This window comes from Sturnira hondurensis, unplaced genomic scaffold (assembly GCF_014824575.4).
Source record: "Sturnira hondurensis isolate 20B ecotype Veracruz unplaced genomic scaffold, ASM1482457v3 Scaffold0016284, whole genome shotgun sequence".
In the NCBI taxonomy this organism is placed as follows: domain Eukaryota; kingdom Metazoa; phylum Chordata; class Mammalia; order Chiroptera; family Phyllostomidae; genus Sturnira; species Sturnira hondurensis.
In genome coordinates this window covers 7,063,060-7,081,030 of record NW_028088915.1, presented here as the reverse complement: position 1 = coordinate 7,081,030, position 17,971 = coordinate 7,063,060, and the positions used below count along the sequence as shown (strand labels likewise).

General features: G+C 40.0%; 2 protein-coding genes across 3 annotated transcripts in view; one reads left to right on the top strand and one right to left on the bottom strand.

Moving 5' to 3' along the window:
* Positions 1-4,374, bottom strand: part of NUDT5 (nudix hydrolase 5) — a 39,605-nt gene extending 35,231 nt beyond the window's left edge. Inside the window, exon 1 of one of the 2 annotated variants that reach the window (XM_037066010.1) lies at positions 4,212-4,374. The gene's annotated coding sequence lies outside the window, so the exon portion shown is untranslated. The remainder of the gene's footprint in view (positions 1-4,211) is intronic. The other variant, XM_037066009.1, reaches the window with a different exon arrangement.
* An 80-nt stretch (positions 4,375-4,454) lies between these two features.
* The window catches only part of CDC123 (cell division cycle 123), a 51,175-nt gene continuing 37,658 nt past the window's right edge, over positions 4,455-17,971 (top strand). The window contains exons 1-4 of the mRNA XM_037066008.1: positions 4,455-4,783; positions 10,723-10,794; positions 16,234-16,291; positions 16,560-16,592. Of these exons, the coding sequence (XP_036921903.1) occupies positions 4,710-4,783; positions 10,723-10,794; positions 16,234-16,291; positions 16,560-16,592 (237 nt within the window). The 5' untranslated portion in view covers positions 4,455-4,709. The remainder of the gene's footprint in view (positions 4,784-10,722; positions 10,795-16,233; positions 16,292-16,559; positions 16,593-17,971) is intronic.

Below are 17,971 nucleotides of genomic sequence, written 5' to 3'. Positions count from 1 at the left end.
GTATACCAAGTGCAAATTGACCACTATTCCTGCCCTTTGGGATCATACTGATCCGCAAATAACCACAGGGGTCAATGTCTGCTGTAGAGATAATGCAATACCTGAGTGCTTTAAATAAGGGACAAATCACATACACTGGGGAGGTAGGGAAAAATTATAGACTTTTTAAGTGCTACCACTAGAAGGCAGTTTGATATTAACATGAGATTTACAGACCAAGAAGGCAGGGAAAGCATTCCAAGTAGAAGGTACCACCACAAAGTAGATACTATATGGGGGAAGGGATGCTATATGTGAGTTTGGCAAGCCTGGTGGTTCTCAAGCTTTCCCTCCCCAACACTTCAAAAAAACAAAAAAACAACTCACATGTAATGGATAATGTTACTATTTGCAGCACATCTCCAAAGGCTGATTTTGCTAGATGCCTTCAAATTTGCAGGCAAATCACCAACAACCTGTTAAAACTTTTAACTTCTACAACTCAAGTCGTTTTAAAAGAAAGGGTTTATCAAGCCACGGCTAGCAAAAAAAAAAAAGAAGACTGGTCTTGGGGAATGGTATATATCCCCCCCACCCGAAGCATGTAGTGGTAGGAAAGACAATATGTACATCTTCCCCCAGAGATTTGCAAGTATTTATAGATCAGATGGGGTGCAAGAGATGTAAGCCATTCTAGAAGGATCCACCAATGCATTAGCTATAGACGCAGGATGGAGGAAGGTTAAAGGGGGCTAGTTTCAGGATGGCCTCGAGTCCGAAAGGAAGTGTAGGCTCCGGTGGATTCGCTGTGGGAAGCAGAAGGGAAATTCCTATGTAAATAAGCAGAGGCTCCTAGGGTTCTACAGAGCTGGTGATTTTTGGATAATGGGATTAATAGCCACCTGGAAATTAACCCTAAATTCCAACAGATACACTGAAATGTGAGCAGTCTTGTCAGTGCTGTTTCACAGCTATTAATGGGGTGTTTTGTTGATTTTTCTCATTCTCTGGAAGCTGTAATTGTAATTCAGAACATCTCAGAAATTTTTTGTCAAACCCTAACTGGCATGCCCCAAACTCTTGTTCCTATGTAAGCTCCTCTTGGAGTTCACTCTTTCAATTTCCCACCGAAGGAATATAAGTGATTATTGTTTCACAAACTTGGACATTTCAGTATTAGTAATAACAGTGGATTAAAGTTAAGTGGAAGTTAAGATTCAAGAAGTTAAACTGAGGATCTCAAAAGCCAGGCTGTGATGTTTGCACTCAAGCTCATTATTTTTATTCAAATTACTACCATACTCAAATCTCAATGTGCAGTTTGCTGAGGTTGCAAAATGAAGCAAAATCACAACATGAAATTATACATTGGCTAGTCTCTCCCAGATGAAATTTGAGTATTAAAAATGCCATCTATTCTCAACCAAATAGAAGATGTAGGAGGTCAAATCATAAGCAAAGAATCTGACAAATGAAGGTCAGGCAGTTGGAAAAGTTGAATCACTGGGCAGAAAAATCAACAAGGCATTTTGAAAGAAATAAAGTGGGTGAAGATCAGTGGTTGCAAAAATAACTTTATGACTGTACTATGTTACAATCAAACATCAAATGCTTGGACATGTCTAAGATGCCACTCTACATTCTTTCAGAATAACAACTTAAAAAGCCACTAAATTTGGGGGGTGGGCTGGGATGGAAGTAAAAGACAGAAAACTGTAAAAAAAACAGTATGTAAAAAAAAGCCACCCCCAAATTTTAATGAAGTTTATAATGAATAATCAATTAGTATTGTTCTATGTAGTAATTTTGGTTATAATCATAAAACTTTAAAATGTAGTTTTTTAAGCTAACATTTTGATCAGTTCTTTTTTGTACCATTATTTATGGTAAGATTTTGGTATCCACATCACTTGGATTCTCTTTAAGTGAGCTTTTCTTGGCTGATAACAATTATTCTCAGATAATGACTTCCTGTACTTAATTTGTTAATGATGGAAGGGCATTGAGAAAAAATTTTTTGGCAGGTATGGGGTTGGGTGGGCAGGGAAGGAATTAACATTTTACTTGAATTATGCTACTTGGTGATTTATAGTTGTTACACTGAGTTCTAGTCTGGTTGAGCAAGAGTGAACTGACTGTTAATTACCCTTGGGAAATTTAATGGGTTACATTATAACCCTTATAGTAAAGAACCTCTTGGAATAGTTTGGCCTAGGGTGGACACAGTGGCAAGATTTAATTTCTTGCAGATGAGACTTCATTCCTTTTCCTAACACAGTTTCTGGGGAAGAGTTTCCAAAGCTAATTCCAAGGAGATGACTTTAAGGACATTGGGACATCAAAAGGAGAAAGGGGTGGTGGGGTGGTGCACTGTTCAAATTTGGACTCCCTGAGTTTGAGATGTTGGTAAGATTTCCAAGTGGAGAAAATCAGACAGCTGGAAATATCCTAGAAGTTTTAGTCATGTTATGGGTTCAGAGAAGAAAATCTATTTTTCATTATTTAATCTGTAACTGCACAATAACACCCAATTATTAGGCTACCGACATTTTTTGGTATGCATGAGAAAAAGCAACTATTTCCATTGTTGTAACGGTTTTATTGAAGAAACTTCATGAATATAAACACTTAATGGCTAAATGAAAACAAACATGGTGGCTAAAAAATAGTGAAAGCACATTTTGCTGTATCCATTCAAAATACTGGACCATCTGTTTGTAATGTCAATTTATTTGGTACTGGATAAATGTGTAACAAGTTATATGAATCAACTGTGAGTAATACTGAAGTCACTGAACAACCTCCACACTCAAGTTTCCTGGGCAGTTATTACTGTATTACTCCTCCCAGAATTACTGTTTGGGGTTTCTACTTTCTCTTACACATCTCCTAATTCCTATTTTCAAGAGAAAAAGACCTTACCTAAATTCACCCTGATCAGTGCTAATATTTCCTTTGTGGTAACTCGTTTACTCCTAGGTCAATCAAAACAGTGTGTGAGTGACTGCCCCATCTGGCATGAGGGCACTATTAGTTTGGCATCATTCTCCTAATGGTATCCAGAATATTGCTTCCTTTTTCCCCTCAAAATAAAAAGGATTGCATAATTCTGGACCTCAGAAGTATTTATGAATCACTACTGCTTCCCCCTCCCTCAACAAACATTGCAACATTATCATCTAGTATTTAGCTCTGCTTTGAAAATATCTTTAAAAGTAATGCTCCCTACTAAACCCCTTAACCAGTAACATTTTTGAGAAAAACAAAACATGAAACAATGCATATGCCTGGGGGGAAAATTTCCAATCCCAGGTAGGCAGAAGACCTAGTAATTATTCTAATGAATACGTTTCTAAAGATGCCTGTAGTCGGTCTCTTACCTAATTCAAAACTGTTTAGATGGACCAGTGAGTTGTGCAATTTAAAAAAGGCATCCAAAATGTGCACCTTTAAGCACAGGTACTTGGGATAAGCCCAAGGCATGAAAGTGTAAGAAGCAAGCGCTTGGTTTAAAAGGGGTTTTTCAGCTAGTAGGAATTTCCTTGAATTAATTTCTTTAATTCAAGAAACAAGTGACCTTTCTGAATGTTCTAGTTTCTGGTTGCCACCTGACACGTCATTACAGAATAAGGGGAAGTAGATGATAAGGTGATAGGGAGGGAAGAGGAGGGAAAAGGAATGATACTACAAGTGCGAGGTAGGATTCTGCCAGTCTTATGATTCCAGCATGGCATGGATACTGATAAAATCTGGCTTTTCCAGGCTGCTGATTTTGCGGGGCTGGTATAAATGAACTTGATGCTCAAAGGAGAAACCTCTTCCCTTCTATTTTCCCAAATGTACCTCGCCTCTTTTATTTCCAAAGTCTTCCTCCCCAGGATCGTACAGATGGGATTCTTTCCCTATTTCTCATAACCCTCCCCCACGAAAGAAGCGGGGTCATTCCCCTCTTCTTTGCAGAATAGTGTCTTAATCACTATACTCAAATTAATATATAACTGCGATGGTTCCTGATTTCTGGCTCCAGGAGCTCAAGCTCCTCTATTCCAGTTCCTGGTTTCCCCAAGAACTTGACCCATCTTTCCACGCGTCCGCTGCGGCCGCCCCCTCGCTGCCCCGGATGCGAGCCCAGAACTAACACCGGGAGATGCGCGCGCGGCTGCCAGCACGCTCCTGTGCTCCCGCCCTCTACCCCAAATAATTTTGTACGTGACTGGCCCGCGCCCAGTTACCTACTCCAAGGTGTGGGGTGAAGGAAAGGGTACTCCTTTGGGAAGGGGGACGAAAGAAGGAAGCACAAGTCCCACGCTGCACGCTCCAGAGATGCCGGCGCTACAGATTGAGTCACGGCCGCGCCTCGCAGTTATAAGAGGACTTCCCTCTCCCGGCACCCGTAGAACTCCAGCCAGTGTCACAGCTTTAAATGATTACCTTCCGGGGCAGTACACGTCCAGCTGACACAGCGGAGGCGTACAGTTCTTAAAGTCCCCTTCTCAATACTTCGGAATTACATTCCTAGGACCCAAACTGTTTGTGTGTGTACACTAAAAGTACTCCCCACAATTCTCTGTTCCTTTTTCTAGCACTTCCTCTTTGTTTTATGGACCGGAAGGGTCCGGGACCCAAAGTAGCTCGGCAGGCATTTCCGGAACTGGAGAGGTGGATTCCGGGAGGGTGCCAGAGAGGAATTGAGAGAGAGAAAGCGAGCGAGCACGGGCCGCCGCTGGAGGATGAAGAAGGAGCATGTGCTGCACTGTCAGTTTTCTGCATGGTACCCACTGTTCCGAAGCCTTACCATCAAGAGGTAAGACGGAGGGGCTATGCCGGGGCGATGGCAAAAGGGAACTGCGACATTTTGTGTGAATTCTATCTAAAAAAAAAAAAAAAAAGGCAGGCCTTATAACGACTGTATGGGAGCGCCTGGGCCAAGATTTCAAATTCTTAGTAGTATTTCAGGTGGGGAGATTAATGAAGTAGATCCGTATTTTCGGTGAGTTCTCTGGCTTATCAGAGTGTGCTAAAGGAGGTAGAAGGATAGGTAATGGTTCAGAGAAGGTCGGAGGCTGCTGAGTAGTGGCTTAAGCCAGTTTAGACTTAGGAGTTCATCAGTGTTTTTAGAATTACCGGAGACGGGTGGTGATCAGGAGAACTGGGTAGTCCCAGCTTTGCCGCTTACTATCCCACCGGGAGACTTGCTTTCAGTCTTATAAAGTAAGAACAATGATACACACCTCACCTGAAATTATATTGTAAAGCTCCAGTGTGACAGTATATATGGAAGGCGTAAGTAAAGTGTAATCACATGTTGTTGGGGGTGGTCACATAACGCGAGAGGAAGCTATCTGGAAAACTTGCGGAACAGTATTTGTTTTCTAGTTCTCTAGTCTACAAAAAAAGAAATCTGTCCCTATTTTTCAAGGCAAACATGGGATTAACTGTTTGATCCTTCACCTAGGAGAGTCAGGTATTGTAGGCAGCTAGGAGAATATCCCCAGATGTTCAAAAGCAATCGTAACATCTGGAGCACGATGCACGAGTACTCATTCACTCTGTAAGAGGGATAGATGAAAGAACTGCATGTCTGTGGATGCTATTTTCTGTAATTTAGGCCAAGATTGCCTCTTATGTAGGTATTTACTGTCTTTAGCTTTTCATTCTGCCCTGTTAGTGCAGTGTGTGAATACGGAGGGAAACAGTTTTGAAATTCAGAGGGATTGAAAGAGCATAAGGAGATTATTCGAGACAATTCTTTTTCATTCTCTTATTCATCCATAGAATCCTTCCTGTTACCATGGTGTAATGGAGGTTAGAGCAGCTCAAAGGAAGATAATTTTTGCATTTGAAGATGGTAAAAGTCACACGAAAACAAAAAGGTCTTTAGCAGCAGCATTGGACATTACCTCCTATCAATAGAAGTAGTCTTATATGATATATGATATGCCAGTCCTTCATTACCTGGCATAATTGAAATAGGCTTTGGGTCTAAGGTGATAATAGATGTTTATTTTGTGTTGGTATGATATAAGGTATGTTTGTGAACCTGTCCGACATTTTCACACTGTGTGCACTTACAACTGACATTTGCATTCTCTGCAGTTCTTTTGTAACCTCTGGTGTAGTTTTTCTTTGCCCTTAGCAGAAAATATAATGGTTAAGAATTGGAATCTGGAGTCAGGGCCATCTGCCTGGCTTTGAATTTTGGTTCCACCAGCATCTTGAGTAAAGTGCTTAATCTCTCTAAGTCCCATCTGGAAAATTGAGACAATAATAGGATTGTCATAGGCATTAAATAAGATAAAGCAGTTAAAATGCTTGTCACTTTCTGGCATATAGTAAACAGGTATGCTGCATGTTGTTACATTTTTGTTTTAATTAAATATCCATTGAAGCAAAACAATTTTAGTTCACTTTAAATATGTAACATTCATATTAAGCTGAGAGTGAAAAATAAACCAAGAGGTGAGATTTTCTGAACCGTCCAAGACTAAGCTGTGTTTCCTGAAACCATTGTTTATTCTGTTTAAACTCTTCAGTCTAATTAGTTCTCTGGTAATATCACTGGTCCTAATATATGGCAGGATGCCCCTCACAACCCAGGCTAATATGGTTGAATTGTATTAGTATTGTCATTCTTATTGTCAGCTTTAATGCTGAGAGACTGACTATTCTGGTTTTTGACTCAGCATTATTATCTGGTGTTTATTAATTGTGGTTCAGAGAGATAATTAGCAGGTAAGAATAAGAATACATTCTTTGAGAAGTTGTAGAACTTCGGCTTAGGATTAAGAAACATCAGCTGGAAGGCTTTGGACCATCCACTTTACCTTTCTAAACCTGTTTCTTTCCTAAAACATTAGAGTTATATTATTCTTGTAGAAGGCCCCTTCTGCCTCTGGAGTAACTTGTCTGTGTATAGAACTGTATCAACCTGATGGTACTTTGTCATTTAATTCTTTTGCATCTGCCAGTTAAGCCTCATTGGATTCTCACCTGCATAATGTATTTCAATGACCAATTTAAGCTCTTCTCCAACAGCCTTACTTGTAAAGCATGCTTGGCAATGACTTATTTATGACTTCAGTCTTTTAGGCATGGTTCTTTTTCCTCCAAGTTTTGGTACTATGTGGTATATCTCAGTACAGCACTTACTATACTGTGCTGTGCTTTTTTTCTTTTTCCCCTCATAGGCTTTGCATTCTTAATGGAATCACCTTAGTATCCTTCTTAACTTACTTAACATAATGCAAGATAACATCATGAGGATGACTTTAGAACTGTGACTATAGAACTTAGTGGCTCATGAGAACTAAAATCTAAGGTGATGTCAGCTAATATCTGTGAGTTGTAGATCCTCAAATAGGAAGAGTATGCAAATAATTCAGAATGGAATCAAACAGTAAATAGATACGTTGAATCTAATCAAGGGGGTGATACAGTCTGGAGAAAAAAGCCCTGGCTGGTGTAGCTCAGTGGATTGAGCGTGGGTCTGCGAACCACACGGTCTGGAGAAAAAGTCAGATTGAAATCAGACTTGAGAAGTTGTAAAACTCAAAAATAAATGACATGGACTCTGAAATAATTGATTTGGGGAGTGAGAGACTTTATTGATATAAAAGAGAGCTCCATCTCCTCTCCCAGCGGTCAAGAAAATCACACTAGACTTGCAGGAGCTGGTGCCCCTGCCATTGTTTCTCAGTCTCAAGTCTCTGAGAAGAAGATACATTTCATATTTTCTTGGAAAAATTGTCTCTAATTTTATTGGGATGACATTATTACTTGAGATAGTAAGTATCTTTAACCCCAGGAGAGCTAGATTAAATATAGAGGTGGTGAAATAATTCAAACCTAATAGTTTTATCTTTTTCTAAGTTTATTTAATATCTTTAAAAATTTGCCATTTTGAGGATAACTAATATATATATACACACACATATATATATGTGTGTATGTGTATATATATATATATATATATATATATAACAGATTAGCCTTGTGGTTCCAGTTTAAATTGTGTAATTAGTTTAGAATGGTGATACACGTTAAACTGTATAAGAAAAATTTTCACATTTTTAAATAGTATTGGTATGTTTGCAAGAACCTTGGATTTATTATACTTACAGGTCAGTTTGCTGGCTTCATGAGAGTTAAATACCTGGGAAGGCTTCCTTCTAATTAGTTGACATACAGGGGTGGCTAAAACTATTGGGTTGGCCAAAAAGTCCATTACAATTTTTTTGTGTGTTGGCTCTAGCAGTGCTTAGTTGTCTGTACCTTCAAAAAAAATCTTGTTAGAAGATTGTATTGTGACAGCTGTCATATTAGTGTGTATTTTTTAAAAACTTATAAAAACTGGCAAATTTTTGTGCAGCCATTTTAATATTGAAGATGGAATTAAACTGAAGCACAGCCAGTTAAAGAGCTTTGTTGCTCTGGTGATAAGTTAAGTATAAGGCCACCAAAACACATCCGCACATAGCATGTATTCATGGGCTTCTGTGCTCATTGCCAACCAAAGAATGGTTTCCAGAATCTGCCCTCTCTCCTGGAAGGTAGTCAAGTAGCGTTCATCTTCTGACATGTTCGCTGTATTTCCTGTGTTGCTGCAGTTGTCTGCTGCTCTCTAATTTCTAAAGGCACATAATCATTGTACTCAGAATTTTTTTGAGTTTGTTGCTTTCATACTGTGATTTCAGTCTGTTTCTTTGGATTTAGCTGATTTGTGTTTCTTTACCACAAAGACAGTTGTGGTAATTTTATGGACCTAATTTAGCTTACAACAATATTTAATCATATTATTCTAATTCCCAGTCTACTGACACCAAATGTACATCATTAACATTCCCACTTCATATTCTGATAATGGGAACAAGTAATTAAAATATTGAGTTTGGAATGTTTTTCTCTCTGCTTATGCTTCGCCTTTTAAAATGATGCCTTTTTTGAATGGACTTCCACCAATATGGAGGCATAGCTGGAAACACAGTGCCTTCTCTCACAACCAAGTTTAAAGACAACAAAGTTTCAGTAACAAAAACGCAGCCAAAACACAGAAAATTGAACTATACGGAAGTCTGACAACAACGAACCATTCAGCCAGACCAGTAAGAGGGGCGGAGCCAGCAGTAGAGCAGGGTCACACAGGAAAGATCCCCCTACCCAGGAGTGCAGGAGTGCAGGCAGCCTTTGTGCAGATCCCAGGTGTGCAGGAGCAACGGGCAGACCCAGTGAGGGCATAAGGCAGCAGGCAGACCGTGGTCACACATTCGCATGCAGATAAACCAGCGAAGGAGCAAGCAGTGAGACAGGCCGCGCAGGCCCCAGCGGCAGGAAGCAGCAGAGGGGACCGCCGTTGCCCCTCTTTGACCCTGCCCCTACATATAGCATCACAACCCAGCGACTGAGTTGCCCTGCCCTGGTGAACACCTAGGGTTCCGCTCCTAATATTTAACAGGCACAAACAGTCCAAAATATGTCTCAAGAACTCAAAGCCCCACAGCCAATAACTCTAAGCAAAAAAGAAATAGCCAACCTCTCAGATGCACAGTTCAATACACTGGTGATCAGGATGCTCACAGAACTGCTTGATTTTAGTCACAAATTAGAGGAACAAATGAAGGCTAAACTAATTGAAATGAAAGGAAATGCACAGGAAACCAGTAGTAATGGAAAGGAAACTGGGACTCAAATCAATGGAGTGGACCAGGAGGAAGAACGAAACATCCAACCAGAAAAGAATGAAGAAACAAGAATTCGAAAAAATGAGGAGAGGCTAAAGAACCTCCAGGACATCTTTAAACGCTCCAACATCCGAATTATAGGGGTACCAGAAAGGGAAGAGGAACAGCCACGAGTGGAAAACTTATTTGAACAAACAATAAAGGAGAACTTTCCCAATCTGGCAAAGGCAATAGACTTCCAGGAAATCCAGGAAGCTCAGAGAGTCCCAAAGAAGTTGGACCCAAGAAGGAACACACCAAGGCACATCATAATTACATTAGCCAAGATTAAAATGAAGGAGAGAATCCTAGAAGCAGCAAGAGGTAAGGGGACAGTCACCTACAAAGGAGTTCCCATCAGACTGTCAGCAGATTTCTCAAAAGAGACCTTCCAGACAAGAAGGGGCTGGAAAGAAGTATTCCAAGTCATGAAATCCAAAGACCTACAACGAAGATTGCTCTATCCATCAAATCTTTCATTTAGAATGGAAGGACAGATAAAGTGCTTCTCAGATAAGATCAAATTCAAGGAGTTCATCATCACCAAGCCCTTATTATATGAAATGTTAAAGGGACTTATATAAGAAAAAGAAGATAAATGATATGAACAATGAAAGGACAGCAAACTCACAATTATTAACAACCACACCTAAAACAAAAGCAATCTAAGAGGATGGCTAGATCAGGAGCTGAACCATAGAAATGAACATCAGATGGAGGGTTAGCAACAGGGGAGTGGGAGGAGGAGAAGTGGGGAGAAGGTATAGAGAATAAGTAGCATATACGGTAAGTAGAAAATAGATAGGGGGGAGGGCAAGAATAGGGGAAATATAGAATCTAAGGAACTTGAGACATGTGGTCATAAACTAAAGGGGGGGAATGGTGGGGGAGGGGGTGTGCAGGGTGGAGGGGAATGAAGGGAGGGAATAGAACAACTAATGGCATAATCAATAAAATATATTAAAAAATAAAATAAAATAAAATGATGCCTTTTTTTGATATATATGTTTCTTTTTTTTCTTTTTAGTGTCATTCTTCCACTTCCTCAGAATGTGAAGGATTATTTACTTGATGATGGAACTCTGGTGGTTTCAGGAAGGTAAAGTATATCAGAAAAACATGTTTAATACTTTTATGATAAAGAATGTTGTACTTATTAAATCTCAGCAATTGCCATGTGAAATAAGTATATTAGCTTTGACACCTTCCTCTTCCCTCCTTTTTTTCCTAGCTAAAATTATGTGCTGATCTTTATCCTGTATTTTTTGTCAATGCTCAATTACTAAGATTTCAGAATTGAATACTTCCTTCTCTAATAATTGCTAGTTATGAAATCAGGCAATTCCTTTCTGCCTTTAGAAAATGGATGTGATGGTAACTGTTCCTTCTGGAGATGGGGAGGGCAAGGAAGGTTATCACCCTTTTGAATTCTTCAGTTTCTAAGATAAAAAATTCACATTCATTGCATACAGAAAGCTTTACGAGGGCTTTTCATGTGTGTCCTTGGCATTTTGTTCCCTACAGTTAACTCACCATGGCCCCACCTCCACCTCCTCTGATCATATAGTCCCTCTATTTGTAAAAGGAAGAAGTTGCTATACTTTAGTCTTTTTAGTGCAGACTTGAACAAGTTTAAGCATTATACAATTTAACAATATTCCTGTGTGTTCATTCAGGTCTCTACTCGGATATCATGTTGTCCTAGCATGCATGCCTCTGTCACCATCCTTTCTAAAGTAGCCTAACGCTAACCTTTGCTGGTGTTGTTCATCACTCTTTTTTTACAATTCTAGGTTGGAAATAGTTTTCTCTTAGAATTGTTCAAAAATTGTTTTGTTTTACTGTGGTGCAATGTAGATAACGTAAAATTTACCATGTTAACTGTTTTTAAAGTGTACAGTTTATTGGTGTTAAGTACATTTAAATATTGTGTAACCATCACCACCATCTACAGAACTTTTTCCATCTTGTAAAATTGATAGCTCTCTGTGCCTTTGTTTCCTTGTCTGGTACCATAGAACCAACCTCACAGGGCTGTGGCAGGGAGAACGAGATAATATATAAAATGTTGAGCGCAATGCCTAGTATGTTGTGCCCTTAAGAAGTACTAACTGCTCTCAGTTGATCATTCATTTCAGTCTGAACATTAAACAAACACACCAGTAAATATATAGGTGAAAAGTTGTGATAACACTGTGAAGGAAATGGGGAGGGCACTGACATATTAAGTCACTGGGCATGGGAGTGGGGCAGAGGATTGCAGGCAGGGTCGGAGAACACTCTGAAGAAGTAACTTGTGAGCCTCTGAGATACGGAGTTTGGGTGGAACATAGTCAGTTGAAGCGGGGAGGGAAGAAAATTCCAGGCTGAGATAACAACGTTAAGGAGGCCTCTGAGTTACGGGAAGATCTTCACATGCAAGAAACTAAGGAGAGAGGGTCATGAGGTTGGAGCATGGTGGGGGTGAGTGGTGTGAGGCTCAGTCATTGAAATGAGAGGTGGTTAGGGTCAGGTTGAGGTGTGTGTGGAGGGGTCATGTTAAAGATCCTCAGATTATTGTGAGTTCAGTAGGAAGATATTGAAGGGCTTTGAGGAGGAGTGACTTTAGGAGATTGTAGTTTGTGAACGATGACTGGTTCCTATGTGGGACTTGCAGACCCATTACGAGGATTGCATTGGACCGAGTGAGAACTGCTAGTGGCTTGAACTGAGATGGTGACATTGGAGAGGGAAAAGCGAATGGAGCTCATACCTCCAAAGTTTGGTGACGGAGAAGGAAGTGGCAAGAATCACTCTCATTTCTTCTTGAAAATTATAGGTATAATTTAGATGAGGTACATTTACAATAACATACACAGTTTTTGAAGGTATAATTTGATGAATTTTGATAAACATATATGCCTATTTCACCACAACTCCATTGAGAATACTGACCATTGTCATGCCCTAGAAAGTCCCTCGTGTCCCTTTTTGGTCTGTCTTTCTGCCTCCCACTTCCCACCCAGGTAAATGCTGGTCTGATTTCTGTGTCCAAAGCTTAGTTTTGTCAGTTCTAGAACTTCATGTAAGTGGACTCATCTAGTATGTGTTCTTTTGTGGCCGGTGTATTTAATTCAGTATAATACTTTTGGTATTCATGTCTGTTGGGTTTCATTGTGGAGTAGCTTTTTCCGCACATGTCTTTTTAAAGCTCCACTTCTGTTTTTTGTGTGTGGGCTCGGGTGTGTATCTCTCTCAGTATATGTCTTGGTATCCTAATCTTTTTGTCTCCCTGAATTCAGACAGTAAGTTTGTTGAATGAGTGTGTATCTTTAAAGTATTGTTTATAGAATTCCATAGCTCTCTTTGTTACTATACTATGTGAACGTTTTAGCTCTTTTGTAGTAGAGGTGATAACTTGAATCAGGTCCACACATTGGGTGTGTCTCAGATGGCCTGATTCGCAGTGCTCCCAAGTACTGATCCTCACTGTCCCTTTTTGGTCTTAACTTCTTTCTTTCCTGACCTGTCTTTCTTAAGGCACAATGATAGTAGATGCCAGTTATAAAGTACATATTAGATACGTTCGTGCTTTGAGCCTTCACAACTCTGGCAAGGAATAATCTCTAAGTTGGTGATGATAGTAACAAATAATAGCATAACTACATTGTTAAGAAATGGTTCCACTCAAATTTGTTAAGGGCATGTTATATACTAAGTGTTACGTTAGCAATCATGGGAAAGGCATATCTTCCTCTGTAAGTCAACAAATTGATACATTGGTTTAATCAGTCTGTTGTGATTTTGGTTAATATATGTTTGCTCAGTTTTAATCAACTTTTTGTAATTCTGTAGAATTGAGTTTCTAAAAATGCACAAAGCTAAGAACCAAATAGGCTCACTTGTTAGCTTGCACATAGGCTAAAGTTTCAGAGCCTCTGTAATTCTTGGCACTGGGAAGGTACTCTGTTGGTCTTGCCAAAGTCACTTATGCAGCTGTAACGATATGGTGGCTGGACCAAACAGGATGTCCTCATTTACATGTCTGGTGGCTGATGCTGACTGTCAGCTAGACCTCTCTTTCCATGTGGCCTCATCCTCAAAAAGTCTGATCTTAGCTTATTTACACAGTGGTGGTTGTGTTCCTAAAAAGAGAGTGGACGCTGAAAAGACATTTTTGGCACCTAGGCTTAGAATCACAAGGGATCTGTGCTGCTTTTGGTTGGTCACAGAGAGTCTTAAAACCAGTCTAAATGAAAGGGATGGGAAAATAAATGCTATATCTTCATGGGAAGAGTAGCAAAGTCACCTTTCAAAAGGGCTTATCTGATGTGATGGGAAGAATCATCGTAGCAATCTTGGCACTTCATCTGAGGTGGTTTTTTTTCCTTTCTTCCATTGTGCTACGCCTTTATGGGCCCTTTCATTCTGGAGACTGAAATATATTTTTTGGTTTTGGAACATTTAAAAAATATTATGTCTTAGATAATTTCCTCTTATTTTCTTGCCTCTGTTTCTGAAACTCCACTGTTATTTAGATGTTGGAGCTGCTGAATTAATTCTCTGTATTTTATTATTTCTTCTTATTGTCCTTTTCTTTGTTGTTTTAGTTCTACTTTCCAGGTAATTTCCTTGATTTGCCATTCATTTTGAATTTTCAAATTTCAGCTGTTTTCAGTTTCTACAAGTTCAGTCTTTCCTTTTGTTCCTTTCTTATAAAGCCTCCTGTTTTATGAATTCATTATCTTCTTTGGTCCTTTTTTAAATTTAAAAACCATATTTATTTATTTATTTATTTTTAGAGGAGATGAGAGGGGGAAAGAGAGGGACAGCAACAGTGGTGTGTGAGAGAAGCATTGATCGGCTGCCTCCAGCCAGGGATCTGACCACAACCCAGGCATGTGCCTTGACCCGGACTCGAATGGGTGACCTCTCGCCTCACGAGATGAAGCCCAACCCATTGACCCACACCAGTCAGGGCTATCTTCTTTTATCTTTAAGGATATTAATCATGTTTAAAATATTTTTCATTTGGTCTGTTTTTTGCCTTTATTTGTTCCATGTACCTTTTTTTCTCTTGGAGCCCTTCTTTAGTTTTGTGATGATTTTAGGCCTGTATTCATATTTAAATGAGTGAGGAACATGAACACGTATTTGGAAACTGTGGACCTGGGAGGGGCTTGTTGGCGAAGACTGCCGGCAGGGACAGGTGAAAGGTTCCAGATGACCTTATCTGTAGGTCTTTCCTCTGGGCTTGTTCTGTTTCCACAGAAAAGGATTCTCTGATCTGTCTGCATTCTGGTAACGGGCGGTAGGATGGGAACCAGGGGTCTTACTGTTCACTTGGCTTCTCATCCTCTTCTAGCATTTCATTCCCATGTGCTGTGGCCCGTTATGGGCCTGAGCCCTGAGCCCCTCTAGGTCACTGTTTTCCTGGAGAATAAACCTGCTTACCCAGGGGGTGGACGATGATTAGTTGCTCGGGTATGCAGGTTGAGGAGGACTGGATAAGTCTTGCTGCCCTTTTTATGGACCTCACACAAGTCGCTCTGTTCATAACCCAGAGCTTCAGTCCCATCACCCAGAGGTCTCCAGCTTCTAGCTGATGCTCAGTGGACTATCCCCTCTGGCTTTCTGTTTTCCAGACTTTTGTTGCCGTCTTCCTTCTGCAGCTTTCTCTTTGGGATCTTCTGTGTCATTTTGGTGGAGTTTCACAGTGGAACTTGGGGATAGGTAAATGTCCATGGTTAACCAGAGGCCCCATTTCCCTTGTTCTTGTAGTTTCTTGGTATAGGTCATGTGCTGGCTGTTATTCTGATTCTTGTTGCTTCAATTATGTGAGTTCTTCCTAGGCCAGTTGTTTGTAGCTGGGTATTGAGGAGATGCCAGGACTCTGTTATCCCCTTTGAGTTCTTTCAGCCTTTCCTTCCCCTGGCAATGAGATTGGCTGCTGGGTGACCCCATCCAACACCTGCTTCTTCAGAGAGATTGTGTCTGCCCTGGCCAGGTAGCTCACTTGGTTAGAACATCATCCCAGTATGCCAGAGTTGCAGGTTCAATCCCCGTAGATACAAGAATGAAACAATGAGGTGTTTCTCTGAGATGTCTCCATCCCTCTCTCTTTCCCCCATGCCTCTACCAGCTCACACAGTTTGCATAAACAAACTGTTCTTGCCCCTCAGGAGTATTCCATCAGCCCTGCAGAACAGCTCTTCAGGTGCCTCCTCTGCTGTCTGTTTTCCGTTCAGCCTTCCTCGTCTCGGCAGCACTGTCTTATTCACTGGGTGTAGAGTTGTGGGTGATTCGTAGTGTCATCAGAGGTGGACTTTGAGTTGGCTTTCCCTTGTTTCTAAGTGATTTCTGAAAAAAGGGCAGGCAGTTTTTATTCTGCCATCTTCATACTACTGTAATTAATTTCATATTGGTTTTATTACTTTCTGTCCCACAAAGTAGACTTTTCCTAATCGAAAGGCTTTTTATATACTCACTACACCGGAAATTATGTCTACTTGGTACCATAGCCTTTTTCCTGCTTAATTTTTGCTTTATGTTCTTTTAGGGAAGATCCTCCAACACGTTCTCAGCCAGACAGTGATGATGAGGGAGAAGAGATACAGGTTGGTTCAAAATAAAATACTCCATTCTGTAGACGCTTCTCATTTCAGTGATCTCTGAAATAGTTCTGACGTTTATATCTTAGCATTATTCATTAAAATGAGAAATTACATGAAAATCTTACTTTTGTAATAGTTTTATTTACATGTATTTTGTGTTCAGAAAAAGATGTCACCTGTTTATGTATCATTTTTACATGGAGCATTGCTTTTTGAAGACCCAGTACAGTATCTACATTTAATTTTCTTTTCTGTCCTCTCACCCATGCAGTGGTCAGATGATGAGAACACAGCCACACTCACGGTAAGAGCAGAGAACCAGCATGGGGACAGCCTCACACTGTCACACAGCTGCTTCGGGGGGCCAGTGCATGCCTCCAGTTCCCTTTTACTCACCGTTCCAAACAGTGTTTTTTGTGTTGGCTATTATCTGTTGTTTAGGAAAATAACTTGTATCATTTTTTATAGGCAAACATGGCCTGCCCTTTTTTCCCTTTGATTACAAGGACGCCATTTGAAGTCTATAATTGATGCTTTGATTTGTTTCTCTTAAGCTATGTAGGAAGGACTCAAGTCTAGATCTGTGGAAGCTAAATTAAAGTGAAAATCTGTATTCACTTACTCAAGTATATTTAACTGTCAAGAAGCATGCAGTTTCTTTTTAGTGAGAGGAGAGAGGTTTATGACTTTAACCCATAGCTTATATAGAAATGTAATAGTTGATTCAGCATATTATAGTCTTTCAGGGTAAGAGTGCCATGGCTATTGTCAAATTTAACTTGAAATATTTTTAAAATGAAAATGTTTCTACAGGAATGAATAAAGTAAAAAATGTATTCTAAAAATATGGTAGGTAAATGAAACTCCTCATATCTTGAGATAATAGAGAAAGATTTTTTACAAAATTCCCTATAAATAAATGTAAAGGCACATTGAAGGAGACTAGTTTTAGCAGGGACGGTATGTTTTAATAGAATTCTAAATAAGATACTTCTGTTTAATGAAAGACATGTGGTTTCCAGGGTACAAGAAAAGAGGTAGAGCTGCCTAAGCTGATCTAGTTCCTAGGTATAAAGAGCATGCCAGCCTGTGCAGAAAGGGAAAGGTGGCATGTTTTATTTCACTGTCATTCAGGTCAGTCATTCTCTTTTTATGAAAATGCTCTCAGTACAGCATACATGTTAGTTTTCTGCCGTATCCAGGGCACTACAGTGGGTTCTGTGGAGTTACAAATCATGAATATAATTTCATTCCTGCCATCATGGAGGTTATAAATCAGTAGGGAAAGATTTGGGTGAAGATGACAAAATGCTGTCTTAACAAAGAGAACAGTTACAGCTGCGGGGATCTCCCGTAGAGGGAGAAGCGACATTTGCTCTGGACCCTAAAAGCAGTAAGGATTATCAATATTTTTTAAAATATTTTATTCATTTATCTTTGGAGGGGAAGGGAAGGAGAGAGGAAGAGAAACATCAATGTATGGTTGCTTCTTGTGCATCCCCTGCTGGGAACTGGCCCCTGCCGGGAACTGGCCTGCAACCCAGGCATGTGCCCTGACTGGGAATCGAACTGTGATTGTCTGGTTCACAGGCCTGCGCTCAATCCTCTGAGCTACACCAGCCAGGGCCTGGATTATCAATATTGACTCACGTTTTTAAACACAGATAGCTACAGAAATTAATG